The 21,593-nt window shown below is 34.8% G+C and overlaps 1 protein-coding gene across 1 annotated transcript in view; it reads left to right on the top strand.

The window, feature by feature from the left end:
* Positions 1-21,593, top strand: part of ADAMTS6 (ADAM metallopeptidase with thrombospondin type 1 motif 6) — a 338,936-nt gene that overhangs the window by 157,662 nt on the left and 159,681 nt on the right. Inside the window, exons 8-9 of the mRNA XM_028849466.2 lie at positions 3,062-3,105; positions 7,715-7,820. Of these exons, the coding sequence (XP_028705299.2) occupies positions 3,062-3,105; positions 7,715-7,820 (150 nt within the window). The remainder of the gene's footprint in view (positions 1-3,061; positions 3,106-7,714; positions 7,821-21,593) is intronic.

The following is a 21,593-nucleotide window of genomic DNA, read 5'->3' as shown; positions in this document are numbered from 1 at the left end:
TTCAGTAGAAACTTTAATGTTTCAGATTTATTATTCCCAATTTATAATATAAATACAACTTGATTCTATGTAATTCATGGATAAGATGGTGTAATTTTAAAATCCATGACTGAAGTCTTTTTCTGCCCACAGTCTGTTTCTACTATTCCATGGTACACATTAAGGAAAGGCAATTATAGGAATGGCCTAAAGAAGATAAATCTATTAGAAGTAGGTATCATGGTAGATAAAGCCACATATAAATTTTTTTTTTATTACCTTGTCATGTCTTCCATTTATCAATCTGGAATTTTTATTGTTGCAAACTGTCCTAAGCTATGTTCAGGCAAAACCTTAGGATTTGGTGGATAAAGGTTATCAGTTATAATGAAGGGAAGTTTTAGATCAAATTCCATTATAAATATAAATATTCATAAAATAAGCAAGAAGGCACAAATATTTCATATTCCTTATTTTATAAGCTTGACGACATTCCAACTCTGTTATTTAGGTGCTCTGACAATACTTTGCATGAAGAGTGCACTCAATATGTATATGAAAGTATTTGGCGGACAGAATTTATTACCCTTATATTTGTCATCAGGTACCCTAATACTCCAAACCATTGAGTGAACATACAGGACAAATCTCAGATGTGTTACCTAAGTGTACATCCTGCAGTGCTTGCTGGGTTTTTGTATGGGTTCATGCAAAGTGGGGCAATGTTTCTGAAATATTTTGGCCAATCTACAGATCTGGAACACCATTAATTTTTTCCTTCAGTGCAATGAAAAACACATTTTTAACATTCATTAGACATTCATTGGCTAATTATCAAGTTTCTCTTTTGTTTATCATCAGAGACAGGCCTAGCTGAAAGACTTTCTGATTAAAGTTGGTTGTACAGAAATTTATATATGTATGTATATTCTCCATACTCTCTCACCTCTCCCTTAGATACCCACTGTTATCCTTCCAGATTTATATGTATATATAAGCAATCTGTATAATAGTCATACTTTGAAAAAATTCTTTTCTACTATACAAACTATTTTCTAAGTTGCTTTTGTCTATAAGAAAAACAAATCTGGTTTAACATTCAATATTTCAGCCTCTCTGAAATTCTCATAGTTCTTCAGTATGCAATACTCTTTCTAGACTTTGTTCCTTTGAATACTCTATTCTCTACTTGGAATGCTTTTACTTTTCTTTATTTTAATCTGGCTTAAACTTTAAGACCTGTTTCAGATGCATGTCCTATATGAAGCTGTTTCCTAGTTTTCTATGTGTATTCACTGTTTTGTCTGTATTTCTATATTTTGTATTTAAGTAGGTTATGGCAGTAATCATCATGATAGTCGTTAACAAATACTGGTTGCATAGTGTAAATCTAACTATTTTTACATTTATTTTATTTAATCTTTTTTCCAGATTTCTCTGTAATTTATCACTTGTCTTTTGTTTTCCAAAATAGACCAAAAGTAACTTATTTATCTTTCTATTCCCAGTATATGGCACTATACCTGGGCATATGATAAGTGTTCAGCAAACTGGTAGACCAGTTTTAGGAAGGGCACTGTGGAACTTGGAGATTTAGAAATAGATTCTATTGAAACATCTGTATCTGCATTACCATGAAAAGTCTTCCTTTACGTTTTCTTGAAGACAGCTAGAAAGGGTTGTGGCTATTTAACAATAGGCATAACACACTATGATCGCAAGATAAATTGACTGTGACACCACGAATATACTTTATGGTGCTTTGGTGAGTACATTAGTACCCTCTCTATATCTTACATTCAAGGGTGTTCCAAGCATTGCAGTCCCATGGCTTGCCAATTGCAAAAGAAGAAACAGAGAGGATGAATGTGTGAATGGTCAGAAGAGAAGTTTATGCAAGAGGAAAAGAAAATCCCTTTGCTCAAATGTAAAATGAGCAGGATGAAGAGTTTGAAATTCTAAAGATAGACACAGGGTATCTCCAGAAATTTTAATGAGTTCAACAACCCAGTGATATGGCTGGTTATAATATTTGTTCCATGAAAATACATTTTGGTCTGGTGATTGATAAGTAAAAATGGGATTATTTACTAACCCTCTACCCTACTAATATTGACTAATCGTTATATACAATAAAAGAGAACTTTTACAACTTGGATTTCACTGTAGTTTGTGAAACTTTACTTTTTAACTGAAAAGCTTTCCGCTTCCAGCATAAAACAGAAGCAAATAAAAATTTTTAGCCTTTTACATTTATTTTTTACTCTCACTTTAGAAACTTTAAATACTTTTGGTTTTAAAAATGTTTACAAGGATATACCAAAAATGCTTAAAATAAATGTTTATATCAATATTGACAGGATTCTAAATGTGATATTTTTAAAATATGCAACATTATGGACTCAATCTTTTGTATTGAGTTATAATGCAGCATGGTATAGAATAAATCTGACCAACATTAGGAAAGCTTTCTATTGAGAGATTCATTTAGCCTTTTGTAAAATCATCTAAAAATATTTGTATTTTAGCCATGCTAATTTGCTGGTATACAATTTGGAGAAATATGTAATATCAATTTTATTCCCACTGTTGTATTACATGATCTTTTCTTCTTTAACAAGAACCTGTGTTAAAGCAACTCCAAATAGTGCCTATAGCTCAGAAGTATAAAATACAGTCTGTGTCTGTAACAAAACCCTATTCCCACAGGTTCAAAGGAGATTGGAAATAAGAAGCTACCTATTTGCACTTTGCAGAAGTAGCAGCAATCTGCAGACAACCCACTCTAGCTTCAAAACAGTATGGTAGATGGTTTTATGGAACTTGCAATTACAAAAATCCACTTTAACCTTTCTTTCTTACTGGCAGGTGTTCTATTGGCTTGCAGCCAGAGGCTGTGAGTGTAGTGCTGCCTGTGGTGTTCCTCAGCACTGTAGAGTGCTGAAAATGCCGACACTCCAGTTGATTGCTCATAATTGCATTAATTGTGATCTGACAACTTCAGGAGAGAAGTATGATGACTATAGAAAAATATTTTACAAATTTGATCAGAGTACAAATTTCATCTCTTTTTTCTCCATAGATATGATATCTGCACTTATAAAAATAAGCCTTGTGGAACACTGGGTAAGTTTTTTTTTTTTTAATTTTAATAAAGATAGAATGGTTCAGATTGTCTTTCTGGACCAACGACTTTAATCTTTATTATTAATTTGCTCATTTTCCTTTCTGTACATCTGAAATCCCTAAAATCTGTTACACCCAGCCTTTGCAGATATGTCATTTACTAGGAAACAAATATTTATTACTATCATAAATATTATATAAATTTCATTGGCTTTTTTGACAACTGGAATGATTATTAAAATTAACTTAGAATATGATTCAAAATCATTAAAGAATTATAAATTGAGGTTATCACTCATGTTCATATAATCCATCTCTGTAATGTATTTTCTAAAAATACCAAGATTGTGAGAGCAAATGAAAGCAGTCAACATCTTGAAATTTCAGGCTAGAAAAGGAATGGGAAAAAAAAAAAAAAAGAACTAAGGATACTTAATGAGGAGGCACCAAGAACAATACTTCTTTTGGTACAATTTTGTGGAAAGAGTATAGCCCCATAAGTTAAGATAGTATTGCAAATTTTATACTACCCAAAAAACAACAACAAAAAATAATCTTATAAAATATTATAGCCACAGGTGAAGAAGGGGGACAGGATTATCTTTCTTGTGCTCCCAAAGGGTCATTTGTCTTTTTAAAAGCATTTCTGTAGTATTCTAGAATTTTAAAAATTACACATTGTTACAGAGCATAATTTCATAGTTAACTGCAAATACAAATGGGCAAAAAAGGTAGCTCTCCAGTAGTCTAACATATTAAGCAACTAGAGTTATTTTAAAGGACAGAGGCTCTTTTTCTCTGATAAATTTTTTAAGGTCATAGAGACTTTTTACAGACTCAGAAGGTAAACAACTGAAGATGAATTCTCTAGTTTCTCTATGACAAGTCTCAGTTTTCTTAATTGTAAAAGAATAGTTATGAAATTGATTCCTATGCACCTCATAAGCATTTTGGGAAGATCAAATTAAAGTAGATGTAGGAGGAAAAGTGTAACCCAACTTCCTGGGAAGTTCAGTGAAATATCTCTTCAGAAACTAAAATTTCTCTTGATAATTTTACCCGACTTCCCAGGCTTCTCCTACCCATTTCCCTCAGGATTTATGGCTGAAGAAGAAATCCCAAATAGCCAGTGCTGAGTATTAACTATGGAGAAGCTTGCTAGTTAAAAACCATAATGGAGACAGAGCTCTCTTTGCTGAGCGAGCTCACATCAAAAAGATTTACTTTGTAGTGTTTTAAGCTAACAAGACCAACATAATCCAACAGAGGGGACTCTGAACTGGGAACTAACAACTGGCTTTGACAGTTTCAGTACATTAACTTTTACAGTGTATTTAAGCTCTTTGTTCCCCAATTTTCTTATCTATGATGTAGGAGTAATATCTGCCCTTATGCTACATGGACATTGTTAAAGTCATTTAAGGAAAAAAAATGTAGATATATTTAGTAAAGAGGTAGTATAAAAATGAACTGGTATTATTTAATGTAGAAATTGCCTATACTTTTAAACTTTAGATATAATAGACAGTAGACCTCAAATCAGGTGCACATATCAGCCAGAGCTAGTATTTTTCTAGTATATCTATATTTGAAGAAATGTGTATATATACACATAAACACATTTATACATATACACACATATTCTCTCTCTCTCTATATATATACCCTCACTCTCCCTATGTATATATCTCTCTCTATATATAGATATATCTATATATATACCCTCACTGTATGTATATCTATATATACACCTCTATATGTATATCTATATATATAACCTCACTCTCCCTATATATATATACCCTCACTCTCCCTATATATATATATATTCTGCTTTTTGAAGGTAGATTATTTACATCGAGATATGCTCTTCGTTGTATTAGATTGGTGCAATTTACTTCGCACCAACCTAATGACATTAGTAAGACACACACACAGTGATTTTTACTTTTATTTTGAGATATAAAGTATTTTGATACTGCCTAGTACTTTGTCATTATTGGCAAAGATTTGAGGTGTTTTCCTATTCTACTTCTTATTTTATTTTTCTGAAAATAATGTTCTAACTTTGATAGTTTATTAATTTATAGAATCAGTACATTAATAGGTATGTATCAATGCACCTTTCAAGCTCAATATAAGTTATTTTTCAAATTATAAACTTGTATATTGTTTTTATACTACTTCTTGTGAAAATGGAATGAGCTGTATATATATTTATATATATTACACACACACGTTTTAACTTCATCTATGGAAAATGTATTATCAGTAGAGAATTGAGCAGATTACTTTTTGACTTGTATTCTAGTCACTTTCATATTGGCTTTTATACTGATTTTTCAATAGTATCTTGCTTAATAATTCTGATGACCAATTGTAACATGGCTAAGTAGGCTTAAGGGTGCAAACTGTGGCCATCAAGCTGAGGAAACCTAAATGACCCAAATAGTAATCAAATCGCCATTAATACAATCACACATAAGAATTTTGACAGTCTGAATTTTATAGGTATACAGAACATTGTGGGGGGTTGTGAAAATACATTTGCATTTAAAATACTTCCATTTTAGTTAAGATTTAGCTTTATATTTCAATGAGTAGGAATTTTCCAAGTATATTCTTTCTGAAGTTGTTGTTTTAGCGGAGATAACAATTTTATATAAGATGGCAGAAGTAAACCTGTGCTTGTAAATACACCTTGAGGAGTCACTGAAAATTCTCAATTGAAAATACAGCCACATGGCACGTACCAAAAAACGACGCAACAACAACAAAACCCAAAAGCTAACCCATGGAATAATAGATTTTGGGAAATGTAAGAAACTTTAATTTAACAATAATTATTCTTAATAATTCTGCTTTTCTTTTGAAAAAACATACATTTCATAAAGCTCAAAACAGAAACAGTATTCAGAGTGGCTTTGTTCTTTCCATATAATAGGCCATATTGAACCAAATAACTTAAAGCCAGATAATATAATGCAATTTTTAAAAAGATTTCGGGTACTTTCCTATTCTACTTCTCATTTTATTTTTCTCAAAATAAAAGTAAAATTCACTATGTGTGTCTTTCTCTTTCTCTCAGTGGAGATTGGAAATGACATTCATTAAAATATTTTAAATATTTAAACAAATATTAAATATTAACCAAAAATTAAATGAAAAAAATAAGTTATCCTGCTCCACTTTTTACATTCTCTGTTTTAGGTCCCAATACCTCTAATGAATGGAAGGGCAGCCCAGGGGTATCACCAGTATTTATAACTCTGTGAGGCAGAAATCACCTCCCTCCCCAACTCCTGCCTCTCTCACATAAAACAGTAGGAAAGGCAAACAATCTATTAGCAAATCCAGCATTAATCTCATCTCTGTTCCAATGTAGCTGTTGATACATATATTAGAAAATACAGAGAAACACAACTTCTAGAGCTTTCTTGTCAGTAAAATTATGGATTATATATCATTTATTGTTTCTAATTAGTACAGCTGGGAAATTATACCTAGCACAGAACATTGCTTATTGCATTCAATAAATATTCATTGAATTGAATTGAAATCACTTTTGGATTGGATTTCAATTCAATTAGGAAAGTAATTATTAATGTTTGGGTGACGATAGTAGACTACTGACCATAAAAAATGTTTTTCCTACTTCTCCTTCAACTTCTTTGAAATAACTTTTTGTTTCTATGTGCATGAAGTATGATTTGGCATCTGTTTCCTTATAAGAGATGACATTTCTGCTTTTGCACAAAAATTCTTTTTTTGAGCACTGTGTTAAAGTTCTGTAGTATTTCACACAGCATGATATTCATTTGAAAGTAAATATTAAAACTTTTACATACTAAAATCCCCAAGGGGAGAATACCTTGAGTAACATAACATTTCACTGGAATCAGCGAATTAACACCATAGTATTTGCTTTATTAGTAAAACTCTAATGCACTGAAGTAGGGAATAGGAGAGAGGAAAAGTGACACTGAATGTGTGAATGACTTTCCTCCCATTAATATACTAAAAGAAATTGTTGCATCACTGTCAGGATTAATTTAAGATGATTTAAAAAATATGCAAAAACCTCCCATCTTTAATGGCTCTCCTTTCCATCTTTTGAATCATTCATTTTATTTTTAATAAAAATATCACTTAAAAAATCATTTGGGATTCCCCCTTTTTTTGGTAACTAGAAAGTTACTTGTATATTTTTATGAACCCACTAAACTTAAACAGATCTCTTTAGAAAAATAATGTGGATATATTTTGCTTTCTACAGCCTGAAGAATGTTAAAATAGAAATGCTTTCTTGAATTCCCTCTTCTGGCTCAAGTTACTAGGTGGTCCCAAGTTACCAGAAGTAAAATTTATAAATCTAACCCCTAGTCTAGACATTTTCCAGCACTGACTGCAGTTCAAAAAATATTAATGTCTAGCCGGCAAAGTGAAATTCCCCCCAGTGATTTTGCAAATGACTAGAAAGTTAACCTTTTGCCAACGGCTCCTTCTGTGCATGGAGGTTATTAAAAAGAATCCAGGCATTTATAAGTATGGGCTTTTAAAGACTGAAACACCTTGGCTTGACCCTTTGTGTCTCTTTCTGTTTATTCAGGCTTGGCCTCTGTGGCTGGAATGTGTGAGCCTGAAAGGAGCTGCAGCATTAATGAAGACATTGGCCTGGGTTCAGCTTTTACCATTGCACATGAGATTGGTCACAAGTGAGTGAGTTTAAGAAAATCAAAATAAATTTTAGAACTCCGCTCTTGAGCAACTTGTAACTACTGTGTGGAAAGGCTGTGCTGAACCTTATTTTACTGCCTTTTTGTCTGATTCCAATAGAGGATGTTATTATTTTGGGTATTGGGATAAATCATCTTAAGAACTGGAGACTTGTTAGATCATCTTTGTTATTCAATGAGTAGTGTCCTCAGTGGTGAATGCACCACGTTTAAGTTTTTGTTCAGTCTCCTCGATACCTGTTTCCTTATAAAGTCCAGTTGTTTAAATGATCTTTCTTTTCCTCAAGTGACAATGCATATATATTTTAAAATCATTGACACCACTACCATAAAATGTAGTTTTAGTTTTCACTCTTCATAGAGCTGTCAGCATCCCTTTTCCATGCATAAAGTTTGTGCAGACATTGCTATGTAACTTGTATTTTCAGGTGCGTTTGTATGTCATTGAAAAAAATAACTGCAAGAAGTACACGATACCATCCTCCTTTCTTCCTAGGAGAACCTGAAGGTTTTAATGTTTGTTTTAAGTGAACCTGTGCCAAAGGAAAAACTATCTTATGCACCCTGCCCCCGACCCATGGCAAAAAATACCATTTAAAATTTTAAACAACAGGCAGTAGTAATATGAAAGCCTGTTCATGTGGAAGGAGAGAAGCTTGATAATACTTTTTTAAAAAATTTCAACATTTGTGTTGAAATTTGACTGAAAGATGACTTGCCTCAATTAGTCAATTTCTAAGCTGATTCTGATGCTCTTATAAAGGTAAAAACTAAACAAAGGAGCTTCCAATTTACTAACAGGATTTTTTTTTAAGCAGGGAAGCTCTTCTAAAACAGAAACAGTTAACATTTAGCAAATGACTAATTATATCTGCTTAAAAAAATGAGAGAAAACTTTAAAATGTTAGTCCAGCATTTTTAGCTAAAACAAGCAGCTTACTTGCAAGAACTCCTGACATATTTATAATTTAAGTTTTATAATCTACTTTTTTGGTGGCGACGTAGCTAGGGGAAAAAGAACAAATAAAAATCAATGTTTTTAACCAACATTCAAGACCCATCTAAAATGCCAATTCTTCCATTAAACTTTTAAAAATTCTTAAAAAAAAAATCAGTGTTTATTATATAATTGCCTCACAGGTAATTCCTGAGGTAAATCTGTAGTTCAGCTTTTTTTGTTGTTGTTGGAGAGTAAAATTGGGTCAGTTGGCTGCATTATTTCAAAATTGCAATCAAATTTTATCAAATTGATATTGATTTAGTGTAAATTTAAATAAACAGCAAGTTTCAAACCTGGCTTGATTCAGACACAGGAAAAGTCAATATTATACTCTTAATGAAGACTGAAAAATATTGATGTTCTACTTTCCATTGTAATAAACATCAGGTGAATAAAAGGAAAAAGCCCTCTTAACCAAGCAGTTTATCTTTAATTCACTTAAAAATCTGGCTAATTAATGACTGTCATACTCCTATGCAATCAAACTGAATTTAATAGGTTCTGTTAGATTCAGTTAAATTGGAAGGTTAGGAAAAGTAACATAGAGTGGGTGAACACTTGTGTATGTGAAAACACTATTATCTTATGTAGTCACAAGTTAGTCAATGTCAACACACACATTTCACGTTCCTTTCTTGTGTGTACATACTTAAATAGTTGAGGTGAGGGTTTATCTTTCTTTGTATCTTTTATAAAGATTCTGATTTGGCAACTTCCCAGGCTTCCTAGATTTTGTTGTTGTTGTTGTTGGCCTTATAGATAAATCTTTTCAATTCTTCCTACAATGAATGGCTTGTACCTTATGTAGAAAAACTGTGAAACAGAAATAGAATATACCTCTTAAGTTTTATGTATCTTGGAGTAACTTTGTTTCATAGTTAACTCTTGTTTGAAAGTATGAGTGTTAAAAATGGCAAAAAAAAAATCCACAAAATCCTTGGATTGAGAGCCAGAAAAATGCTTCCATTTAAAAATCTTGCTTGACAGACAAAAAAAAAAAATAGCTTTTTCCCCATGTCCAGTTTATCACCATGTTACTGTCCCCCTTCCCCAGACAACTGGGCAGATGTGTTTAGCATATATTGTCTGTTTTGTGTTGCTCTAAAGGAATACCTAAGCCTGAATAACTCATTTAAAAAAGCAGTTTATTTGGCTCACAGTTCTGCAGGCTGTATGAGAAGCATAATGCCAGCATCTACTTCTAGTGAGGGACTCAGGAAGCTTCCACTCATGGTGGAAGGCAAAGCAAGAGCCAGTGCACCACATGGCAAGAGAGGCAGCAAGGGAGATGCTGTGCTCTTTTAAACAACCAGCTGTCATGTGAACTCATAGAGCAAGAATTCATTCATTCCCCCCAGGAAGGCACCAAGCCAATTATGAGGGATCTGCCCCCATGACCCAAATACATCCCACCAGGCCCCACCTCCAGTATTTGGGATCACATTTCAATATGATATTTAGAGGGAACAAACATCCAAACTATATCAACATACTATTTTTTTCAATTAATATGTCAAATTATTATTTGGTCAGTTAGGGAAAATCTGTTTCATATGTGAAGATCCCTTTACTTGCTTTTAAGATCTTAGGGTTTAGCCTTCAGGAACTTAGCAGGTCAACTCTGGCACAATTCATGTTATCATTAAAATACAGTGATCTCTATTTTTCCTGAACCAAAGCAGTAGCCATAGTAAATATATCAAATATATTTTCAGATGAAGTATACTGATTTTTTGTGACTCGTATCCTTTACGAGAATGGATGTTAAGTGATGTGATGATATCGGCAGATTCATTACAGTGAAGAATATTTGACCATAAATTACTGAGAAGAGCCCCCTACTGAGTAACTAGACTGTGTGAATATTTTCTCCCTTTCTTTAAATTGTGTAGAATATGGTTTTGCACACAGTGTATACTTGTGCAGGGATATAATATCTATTTAAAATAGCTGTGAGATAACATTTTCTTTGGCTAAGCCTTAGTGACCACTTTTATTTCTCTCCATCCTCTCCATCCTTTTGTGAAAACAAGAAATTAGTTTCGTTGTCAAATGAAAAATTGTGGTTTTTTTACTATATTTAAATGACATGTCTAGGTTTAATATAGGCTATAAGCCAAAGGCACTTAATGAAATCTTATAGGAAAGAATGTTCTTTGAAAGATTTAAAAATTAATTATGTAGTTGCCATGAATTTTATAAGTTGAAAAGATTATGATGTCAAAGAGGGGTGGCAAAAATGCAGCCAGACATCTGGTATATTGAGAAAGCTATCTAGTGTATCTAAACTGTACAAAAACAAATAATCTTAATAAGGGATCTTAAAAATACTCATTTTTTGGTTATGAATGCATACTGAAGTATGTGAGACTGAAGTGACATGATGTACAGGATTTTCTTTTAAAAGAAAGGAAAAAAAGAGAAAACAAGAATAGCAACATCTTGAATTTTATTATCTTGATGATGTGTTTATGGAAGTTCATTATGCCACAGTTTCTACTATTGTATATGTCTGATTTTTTCCACAAAATGAGTTCTAAGATCATACATTGTTCAGGTGTGGCTTAACTCATTTCTTAATCATGACTGAGTGAACTTTAATATTGAGAGAATTTTTAAAGTATTACAATTTGTAGTCAGACACCGTGGCTCATGCCTGTAATCCCAGCACTTTGAGAGGCCAAGGTGGAGGATTGCTTGAACCCAGGCATTGGAGACCAGCCTGGGCAACATGGCCAAACCCTGTCCCTACAAAAAATACAAAAATCAGCCAGGTGTGGTGGCATGCACCTGTAGTCCCAGCTACTCGAGAGGCTGAGGTGGGAGGATAGATAAGCCCAGAAGATCAAGGCTGAAGTGAACCGTGATCATGATCATGCCACCACACTCCATTCTGGGTGACAGGCCAAGACCCTGTTAAAAAAAAAAAAAAAGAAAGAATGAAAAAAGAAAAAGAAACCTGTATTGAAAGCTGTAGGGATATATTGGTCTTGCTTTAGGAAGTAAATATCAGTATTTTGTCTTAACCATAGGAATTCTCCCTGTAGATTAGTTAGGAGATGGGTTTTAATGTTAGTTTTATAAAATGAATTAGGAAATATTTTCTAGAATAGTTTGCTTTCCCATAAGTACATTTTAAAACATTATTTAGGTATAATTTACATACATTAAAAATGCACCCATTCTGTTTATGATTCATTGAGCTTTGGCAAAGTTGTATAACCATGTCCCACCACCACAGTCAAGATATGAACATTTCTATTATCTGAAAAAGTCCCCTTTACAGTTAATTTCTACCCTCTTCCCCACTCCTTCATCCCCAGACAACCGTGGATCTCCTTTTTATCACTATAGATTAGGCTCACTTTTCTATAGTTTCATATAAGTGGAATTACTCAATGGGTACTCTTTTGTGTCTAGGTTTTTCCCCTGAGCATAAGGTTTTAGGAGAGCCATCCATGTTGTTGTGTATATCAGTAGTTCACTTTTTTTCTGAATAGTAATCCATATCACATCACTTTTCTGGTTGTTTTTAGTTTTGTGCTATTATGTATAGAATTATAATGCAGATCTGTTCATAACTATTTGTACTGATGTAAGCTTTCATTTCTCTTGGGTGATACTGTTGGTAGCATGGTGTTAGTTTAATGATGTTAGTGATGGTGAGCAATTTTCATGTGCTTCATATACATCACTCATATATCTTTGAAGTGTCTGTTCAAATCCTTTTCCCACTTTAAAAAAATGGGTCGTTTTCTTCTTATTGAGCTGTATTATGGATAAAAGTCTTCATCCTATTTATGTGTGTATATGTATACACATAATACACACATAATACACACATAGGTGTGTATATGTATACACATAATACACACATAAATAGGATGAAGACTTTTATCTAAAATATATAATATATATAACATATAACATATATTCATCCATAATATATAACATAAAACATGTATAGTTTATATTTGTGTGTATATCATTTTCTCCTCATCTGTTGCTTCCTGTTTACTTTTTAAATTGTGTCACCTTATGAAAAGCAGAAATTTAAAATTTTGATGAAGTCTAACTTAAAATTTTTCTTCTGTGGTTTGTGCTTTTTGTGTCCTAAGAAAGCTTTGTGTATTTCAAGATTGTGAGTATATTTTCCTGTAGAAGATTTATACTTCTAGCTTTTATATTTAGATCTATAATCCATTTTGAGTTAATTTTTATGTATAGTAGGAGGTACAGGTTGAGGTTCATCTTTTTTCCATATGAATATCCAGTAACTTCAGCACAATTTGCTTTAAAAAGTTGGTTGGTTTGTAGTTTTATTTTAATGCCTTTGTCTAGTTTTGGTATCAGAATACAGTTTGTCTTATAAAATGGGTTAAGTCACAGCCAACGTTATACTGAATGGGCTAAAGCTAGAAGCATTCCCCGTGAAAACTGGCATAACACATAGGTGCCCTCTCTCACCACTCGGGCTCAGCATAGTATTGGAAGTTCTGGCCAGGGCAATCAGGCAAGAGAAAGAAAGAAAGGGCATTCGAATAGGAAGAGAGGAAGTCAAACTACTCCCTGTTTGCAGATGACATGATGCTATATCTAGAAAACCCCATCATCTCAGCCCAAACGTTTCTTAAGCTGATAAACAACTTCAGCAAACTCAGGATACAAAATCAGTGTGTAAAAATCACTAGCATTCCTATAGACCAACAATAGTTAAGCCAAGAGCCAAATCAGGAATGAACTTTCATTCACAATTGCCCCAAAATGAATAAAATACCTAGGAATACAGCTAACTAGGGAGGTGAAAGATCTCTACAAAAAAAAAAAAAAAAAAAAAAGCTAATGGGACTAATGGGATTTAATTAAACTAAAGAACTTCTTTTTTTTTTTTTTTTTTTTTTTTGACGCGGAGTCTTGCTCTGTGCCCCAGGCTGGAGTGCAGTGGCGCGATCTCGGCTCACTGCAAGCTCCGCTCCCCCGGGTTCACGCCATTCTCCTGCCTCAGCCTCCCGAGCAGCTGGGACTACAGGTGCCCGCCACCTCGCCCGGCTAATTTTCTTGTATTTTTAGTAGAGACGGGGTTTCACCGTGTTAGCCAGGATGGTCTCGATCTCCTGACCTCATGATCCGCCCGTCTCGGCCTCCCAAAGTGCTGGGACCACAGGCTTGAGCCACCGCGCCCGGCCTAAACTAAAGAACTTCTGTACAGCAAAAGAAACTACCAACAGAGCAAACAGACTGTGTACAGAATGGAAGAAAATTTTTTCAGACTATGCATCTGACAGAGCTCTAATATACAGCATATATAAGGAACTTAAACAAATTTACAAGAAAAAAACCATTAAAAAGTGGGCAAAGGACATGAACACACACTTCAAACAAGGCATACATACATACATATATGAAAAAAAGCGCTCAAGATCACTGATAATTAGAGAAATCCAAATCAAAACCACAATGAGATACCATCTCAAACCAGTCAGAATGGCTGTTGTTAAAAAGTCAAAATTAACAGATGCTGGTGAAGTTGTGGAGCAAAAGGAATGCTTATGTACTGTTGGTGAGAGTGTAAATTAGTTCGACCATTGTGTAAGACAGTGTGGTGATTCCTCAAAGATCTAAAGACAGAAATACCATTCAACCCAGCGTTCCCATTACTAGGTATATACCCAAAGGAATATAAATCACTCCATTTCAAAGACAAATGCACGTGTATGTTCATTGCAACCCTATGCACAATAGCAAAGACGTGAAGTCAACCTAAGTGGCCATCAATAACAGACTGGATAAAGAAAATGTGGTACATGTACACCATGGAATACCATGCAGCCATAAAAAAAGAATGAGATCATGTCCTTTGCAGGGACTTGGATGGACCTGGAGGCCATTATTCTCAGCAAATTAACATAGGAACAGAAAACCAAATACTGCATGTTCTCATTTATAAGTGGGAGCTAAATTATGAGAACACATGGACACATAAAGGGGGACAACAGACACTGGGGCCTTTTGGAGGGTAGAGGGTGGGAAGACAACTAATGTGTACTAGGCTTAATACCTGGATGTATTAGTCAGGGAAATAACCTATACAGTAGACCCCCATGACACAAATTTACCTATGTAACAAACCTGCACTTGCACCCCAGAACTTAAAATAAAAGTAAAAAAAGAGAGAGAGAGAATAAAATAAAATGGTTTAAGTTTTCTATTTTTTGGAATAGTTTGTATATTTAATGTTATTTTTTCTTTAAATGCTTTTAGAATTCATCAATGATGTCATCAGAGCTTAGAATTTTTATTGTGGGAAGATTTTTAATTAAAAATTTCATTTCCTTGTTAGATATAGGATAACATTTTCTAGATCTTCTGAGTCCTTATTTTGTAATTATGTCTTTCCAGTATTACTCAATTTCAGCTGAATTGCCAAATTAACATTTGTGATATGCTTTTACTGTTTTTTAATGCCTGTAAGTATATTCCCTCATTTATTCCTGATATGTACAATTTGTGTTTTTTCCCCTTTTTCTTGATCAGTCTACCTATAGGTTTATTGATTTTATTGTTCTCTTTTTAAAAAACATCTTTTGGTGGCCAGGCGCAATGGCTTACACCTGTAATCCCTGCACTTTTGGAGACTGAGGTGGGTGGATCACCTGAGGTCGGGAGTTCGAGACCAGCCTGACCAACATGGAGAAACCCCGTCTCTACTGAAAGTACAAAATAAGCCAGGTGTGGTGGCACATGCCTGTAATCCCAGCTACTCGGGAGGCTGAGGCAGAAGAATCACTTGAACCGGGAGGCAGAGGTTGCAGTGAGCCGAGATTGTAACATTGCACTCCATCCTGGGCAACGAGAGTGAAACTCCTTCTCAAAAAACAAATAAACAAAAAAACCTTTTGGTTTCATTGATATTCTCTATCGTTTGCTCACTTCCTTCCTTCCTTCTTTCCTTCCTTCCTTCCTTCCCTCTCTTCCTTCCCTCCTTCCTTCCTTCCTTCCTTTTTTTTTCATTTTTGAGACAGAGTCTTGTTCTGTCACCCAGACTGGAGTGCAGTGGCACAATCTTGGCTCACTGCAGCCTCATGCCACCAAACCCACCTAAGTTTTGTTTCCTTGTATTCTTGCACATATATATATATATAATTATTATTATTATTATTAGGTAGATGTGAGGTTTCACCATGGTGCCCAGGCTAGTCTCCAACCCCCAGCTTAAGCAGTCCTTCCACGTCAGCCTCCCAAAGTGCTGGGATTACAGGCCCGAGCCACCACACCTGGCCTGTTTGCTCATTTTCTGTTTCATTGTCTACTCCTTATTATTTTCTTCCTAGTTGTTACTTTGGGTTTAATTTGTCCTTTATTTAAAAACATTTTTAAGATAGAAGTTTGAATAATTGATTTTGGACCTCTCTTCTTTCATAAAATTAGCACTTAACAGCTATAAATTTCTTTGTAGGCCCTCCTTTACCAGCATTTCACAAATTTTATTATACTGTATTTTTATTTTCATTCAGTTAAAAATTGTGTGTTATTTCTTCTTGGATTGTGATTAGATAATATACTCTTATTTTAATCTTTCTAATATTGAAAGATTAAATGGTGTTAAAAGATTTACAAGCCTGGTGGCTTGTAGATTAAAAGCCTCATGGTCAGGCCGGGCGCGGTGGCTCAAGCCTGTAATCCTAGCATTTTGGGAGGCCGAGACGGGCGGATCACGAGGTCAGGAGATCGAGACCATCCTGGCTAACCCGGTGAAACCCCGTCTCTACTAAAAAAATACAAAAAACTAGCCGGGCGAGGTGGCGGGCGCCTGTAGTCCCAGCTACTCCGGAGGCTGAGGCAGGAGAATGGCGTAAACCCGGGAGGCGGAGCTTGCAGTGAGCTGAGATCCGGCCACTGCACTCCAGCCCGGGCGACAGAGCGAGACTCCATCTCAAAAAAAAAAAAAAAAGCCTCATGGCCTATCATATGTTCTATCTTGGTGAATGTGTCTCACAATCCTTTTTTTTTTTTTTTTTTGAGATGGAGTCTCGCTCTGTCACCCGGGCTGGAGTGCAGTGGCCGGATCTCAGCTCACTGCAAGCTCCGCCTCCCGGGTTTACGCCATTCTCCTGCCTCAGCCTCCGGAGTAGCTGGGACTACAGGCGCCCGCCACCTCGCCCGGCTAGTTTTTTGTATTTTTTTAGTAGAGACGGGGTTTCACCATGTTAGCCAGGATGGTCTCGATCTCCTGACCTTGTGATCCGCCCGCCTCGGCCTCCCAAAGTGCTGGGATTACAGGCTTGAGCCACCGCGCCCGGCCTCACATTCTTATTTTTAATTTTTAATTTTTGTGTTTACATAGTTGATACATTAATTATGCGATATATGAGATGTTTTGATGCAGGTGTGCAATGCATAATAATCACATCATGGAGAATTTTGGCATCCAACTCCTCAAGCATTTATCCTTTGTGTTACAAATAATCCAATTATTTTAGTTATTTTTAAATGTACAATTAAATTATTATTCATTATAGCCACCCTGCCGTGCTATCAGGTAGTAGGTTTTGTTCATTCTATTTTTTTGGTACCCATTAACCAGCCTACCCCCATTCCCCACCCTCCCCAACTACCTTACCAGCCTCTGGCAGCCATCCTACTCTCTATGTCCATAAGTTCAGTTATGTTGAGTTTTAGCTCCCGCAAATAATTGAAAACATGCAAAGTTTGTCTCTCTGTGCCTGACTTATTTCACTTAACATAATGATCTCGAGTTCCATCCACGTTGTTGCAAATGGCAGGATCTCATTCTTCTTATGGCTGAATAGTACTCCATTATGTGTATGTACCAGATTTTCTTTATTTATTCTTCTGTTGATGGACACTTAGGTTGCTTCCAAACTGGCTACCGTGGATAGTACTGCAATAAACATGGGAGTGCAGCTATTTCTTCCATAACATGATTTCTTTTATTTTGGGTATATACCTAGCAGAGGGATTGCTGGATCATATGGTAGTTCTATTTTTAGGTTTTTGAGGAACTTCTAAACTGTTCTTCATAGTAGCTGTACTAATTTACAATCCCACCAACAGTGTATAAGGATTCCCTTTTCTACACATCCTTGCCAGCGTTTGTTACTGTCGTAATAATAAACGCCATTTTAACTGGGGTGAGATGATATCTCATTGTAGTTTCGATTTGCATTTCTCTGATGATCAGGGATATTGAACACCTTTTTATATGCCTGTTTGCCATTTGTATATCTTCTTTTTTTTTTTTTTTTTTTTTTTTTGAGACAGAATCTTGCTCTGTCGCCCAAGCTGGAGTGCAGTGGCACGATCTTGGCTCACTGCAAGCTCCGCCTCCCAGGTTCATGTCATTCTCCTGCCTCAGCCCCCTGAGTAGCTGGGACTACAGGCACCCTCCACCACGCCTGGCTAATTTTTTGTATTTTTAGTGGAGACGGGGTTTCACCGTGTTAGCCAGGATGGTCTCCGTCTCCTGACCTCGTGATCCGCCCGCCTCGGCCTCCGAAAGTGCTGGGATTACAAGCGTGAGCCATCGTGCCCAGCCTGCCATTTGTATATCTTCTTTTTCAGAAATGTCTATTCAAATCTTTTGCCTATTTTTTTAATCCAGGTATTAGACTTTTTTCCTGTATAGTTGTTTGAGCTCTTTATATATTCTGGTTATTAATCTTTTGTCAGATGGATAGTTTCAAAATATTTTCTCCCATTCTGTGGGTTGTCTCTTCACTTTGTTGATTGTTTGTTGTGCTATGCAGAAGCTTTTTAACTTAATGTGGTCCCATTTGTCCATTTTTGCTTTGGTTGCCTGGCCTGTGGGATATTGCTCAATAAATTTTTGCCCAGACCATGAGATTTTCCCTAATGTTTTCTTGTAATAATTTCATAGTTTGAGGTCTTAGGTTTAATTAAGTGTTTAATCCATTTTAATTTGATTTTTGTATATGGTGAGAGATAGGGTGTATCTTGCATCCTTGAAAAGTATATCTGCCCTTGTTGGGCCTGGTGTTCTAGCGTTGTCAATTAGTTCCCTTTTGTTGATAATGTTGTTCAAGTGTTTGGTGTTATATCTTTTCTTTATAGTTGATCAATCAATTACTAAGGGAGGAGTGTTGACAACTCCAAATGCGTATGTAGATTTGTCTACTTCTCCTTTTCACTCTGTCAATTTTTGCTTCATGTATTTTAAGTTTTTAAATTAAGTGCATTCACATTTAAGATTTTTATGTCAGCCAGGTGCAGTGGCTCACACCTGTAATATCAGGACTTTGGGAGGCCAAGGCGGGTAGATCACTTGAGGTCAGGAGTTCGAGACCAGCCTGGCCAACGTGGTGAAACCCCGTCTCTACTGAGAAATACAAAAAAATTAGTCGGTTGTGGCGGCGGGTGCCTGTAGTCCCAGTTACTCAGGAGGCTGAGGCAGGAGAATTGCTTGAACCCGAGAGCTGGAGGTCGCAGTGTGAGCCGAGATCACGCTACTGCACTCCAGCCTGAGCGACAAACAAGTCTCCATCTCCAAAAAGAAAAAAAAAGTTTCTAACTATAATAGTGGATTTGTGTATTTCACTTTGCAGTTCTATAAGTTTTTGACTCACTTTTTTTTTTACACTTGGTTGTTAGGTGCATACACACTAAGACTTTTTTTTCTTCTCAGAGAATTGATGCTTTTATTGTTATGTGATGTCATTCTTATCCATGAGAATTTTCCTTTATCTGAAGCATGCTGTGTCTCACATTAATATAGCTACCCCAGTTTTCTTTAGATTAGTGTTAGGATGGTATATCTTTTTCCATCCCTTACTTTTAACCTAGCTGAGTCTTTATATTTATAGCAGGTCTCTATGGTATTCAACATGTAGTTGGGTCTTATATTTTTCGCCTCTCTGACAATCTTGGGCTTTTAATTGGTATATTTAAAACTTTCATATTTAAAGTGATCATCAAGATAATTGAATTAATATCTGTCATGTGTGTAACTTTTCTATTTATTGTATTTTGTTTCTTTTTATCTTTTTTCTGCCTTGTTTTAACGGAGCACTTTATGATTCTATTTTATCTCTTCTCTTAGCATATCAATTATACTTATTTTAAAACATTTTAGTTGCTGCTCTTGAGTTTGCAATATAACAATTTTATATATAAATTATATTTAATGTGTACATATATATCAATTTGTAGCTAATCTAAGTCTGCCTTTAAATAACACTAAATTGCCTCATGTGTAATGCAGGCTCATTTAAAGAATGTATGTCCAATTCTTCATTCCTGTTCCTTATGACATTGCTGTCCTTCATTTTATTTATCCATTTACTGTAATAACTAATACATTGTTACTATTATTACTTTAAATAGTTATCTTTTATATCAATTAAGGATAAGAAAAATATATTTTATTTTAGCATTAGTCTTTTTTAATTTTTAGTTTTTATAGATACATAATAGTTGTATGCATTTATGGGGTATGTGTGATATTTTGATCCAAGGATACAACGTGTATGATCAAATCTGGGTGATTGGGATATTCTTTTTTTGATGTCCTTCCTTTCTTTATATAGACCTAAGTTCCTGACCTATGTCATTTCCTTTTTCCTGAAGAGCTTTAAAAAATATATTTCTTGGAGTGCAGGTCTGCCAATAAACTGAATTCTCTTAGTTTAGGTTTGTCTTAGAAACTCTGTTTCTCTTTAATCTTTGAAAGATAATTTCATTGGATACAGAATTTACATGGTTTCTGATAGAAATAGCTGAAATTTCTATCCTTGTTTCTCCACGAGTAAGGTGTATTTTTTTCACTGTATTCTTTCAAGATTTTCTCTCTGTCTTTTATTTTCTGCCATTTGAATATGATATGCGTACATCCAGATTTTTTGGTATCTACCTATTTAGTATTTCTGAACTTCCTGGATCTGTAGTTGGGTATCTGTCATTGATGTTGAAAAGTTCTTAGCCATTATTACTTCAAATACTTTTCTGCTCCCTTCTCTTTTTCTTCGCCTTCTAGTATGTCAATTACATGGAAGTCACACTTTCAGATATTGTCTCAGAATTCTTAGATGGTCTATTCTGGGGTGTGCGTGTGCATGTGTGCATGTGTGCATGTATGTGTGTATGTGTGTGATTCTTTTTTCTCTCTGTATTTCAGTTTGGGAAGTTTCTATTGACCCTATTAAGTTCACTGGTTCTTTCCTTAGCAAGTTCAATCCTTAGCATGTTCAGACATTCTTCATTTCAGATATGTAGCATTAAAAAGATTTTTTCTTAGAGTTTTCATCACTCTGCATACATTAATTATCTATCTCTTCTTGCATGTTGTCTACTTTTTCCTTTAAAGCTGTTAACATATTAATTATAGTTATTTTAAATTCTCTGTTTATTCCAAAATCTGTGTCATATTTATTCTAGTTCTGATGGTTGATTTTATCTTCTTTGCCCACGTTTCAGTATATCTTATATATTTTTTTTTACTGAAAGCCAGACATGATGTATTGGGTAATGGGAACTGAGGTAAACAGTCTTTTAATGTGTAGTAGTAGGTATTCTGTCAATAATTGCTAATGAATGATGCATGTTTGCATTGTAAAGTGTAACTCTAAAATGAAACTTGTGGCTCCTTTAAGTCTTTATACTCTTTGGAAGAACCAAATGGACTCAGTTTTTTCTGGTATGGAAACATTTTCAGTTAATGGAGCATGACTGAAGCATTTTACTCTGTCAGTTGATTAAGTTTCAAAGCTATATAGTGT

Source organism: Macaca mulatta, chromosome 6, assembly GCF_049350105.2.
Source record: "Macaca mulatta isolate MMU2019108-1 chromosome 6, T2T-MMU8v2.0, whole genome shotgun sequence".
Classification (NCBI taxonomy): domain Eukaryota; kingdom Metazoa; phylum Chordata; class Mammalia; order Primates; family Cercopithecidae; genus Macaca; species Macaca mulatta.
Note: the sequence above shows the minus strand (reverse complement) of the source record. Positions and strands in the feature narration are given on the sequence as shown.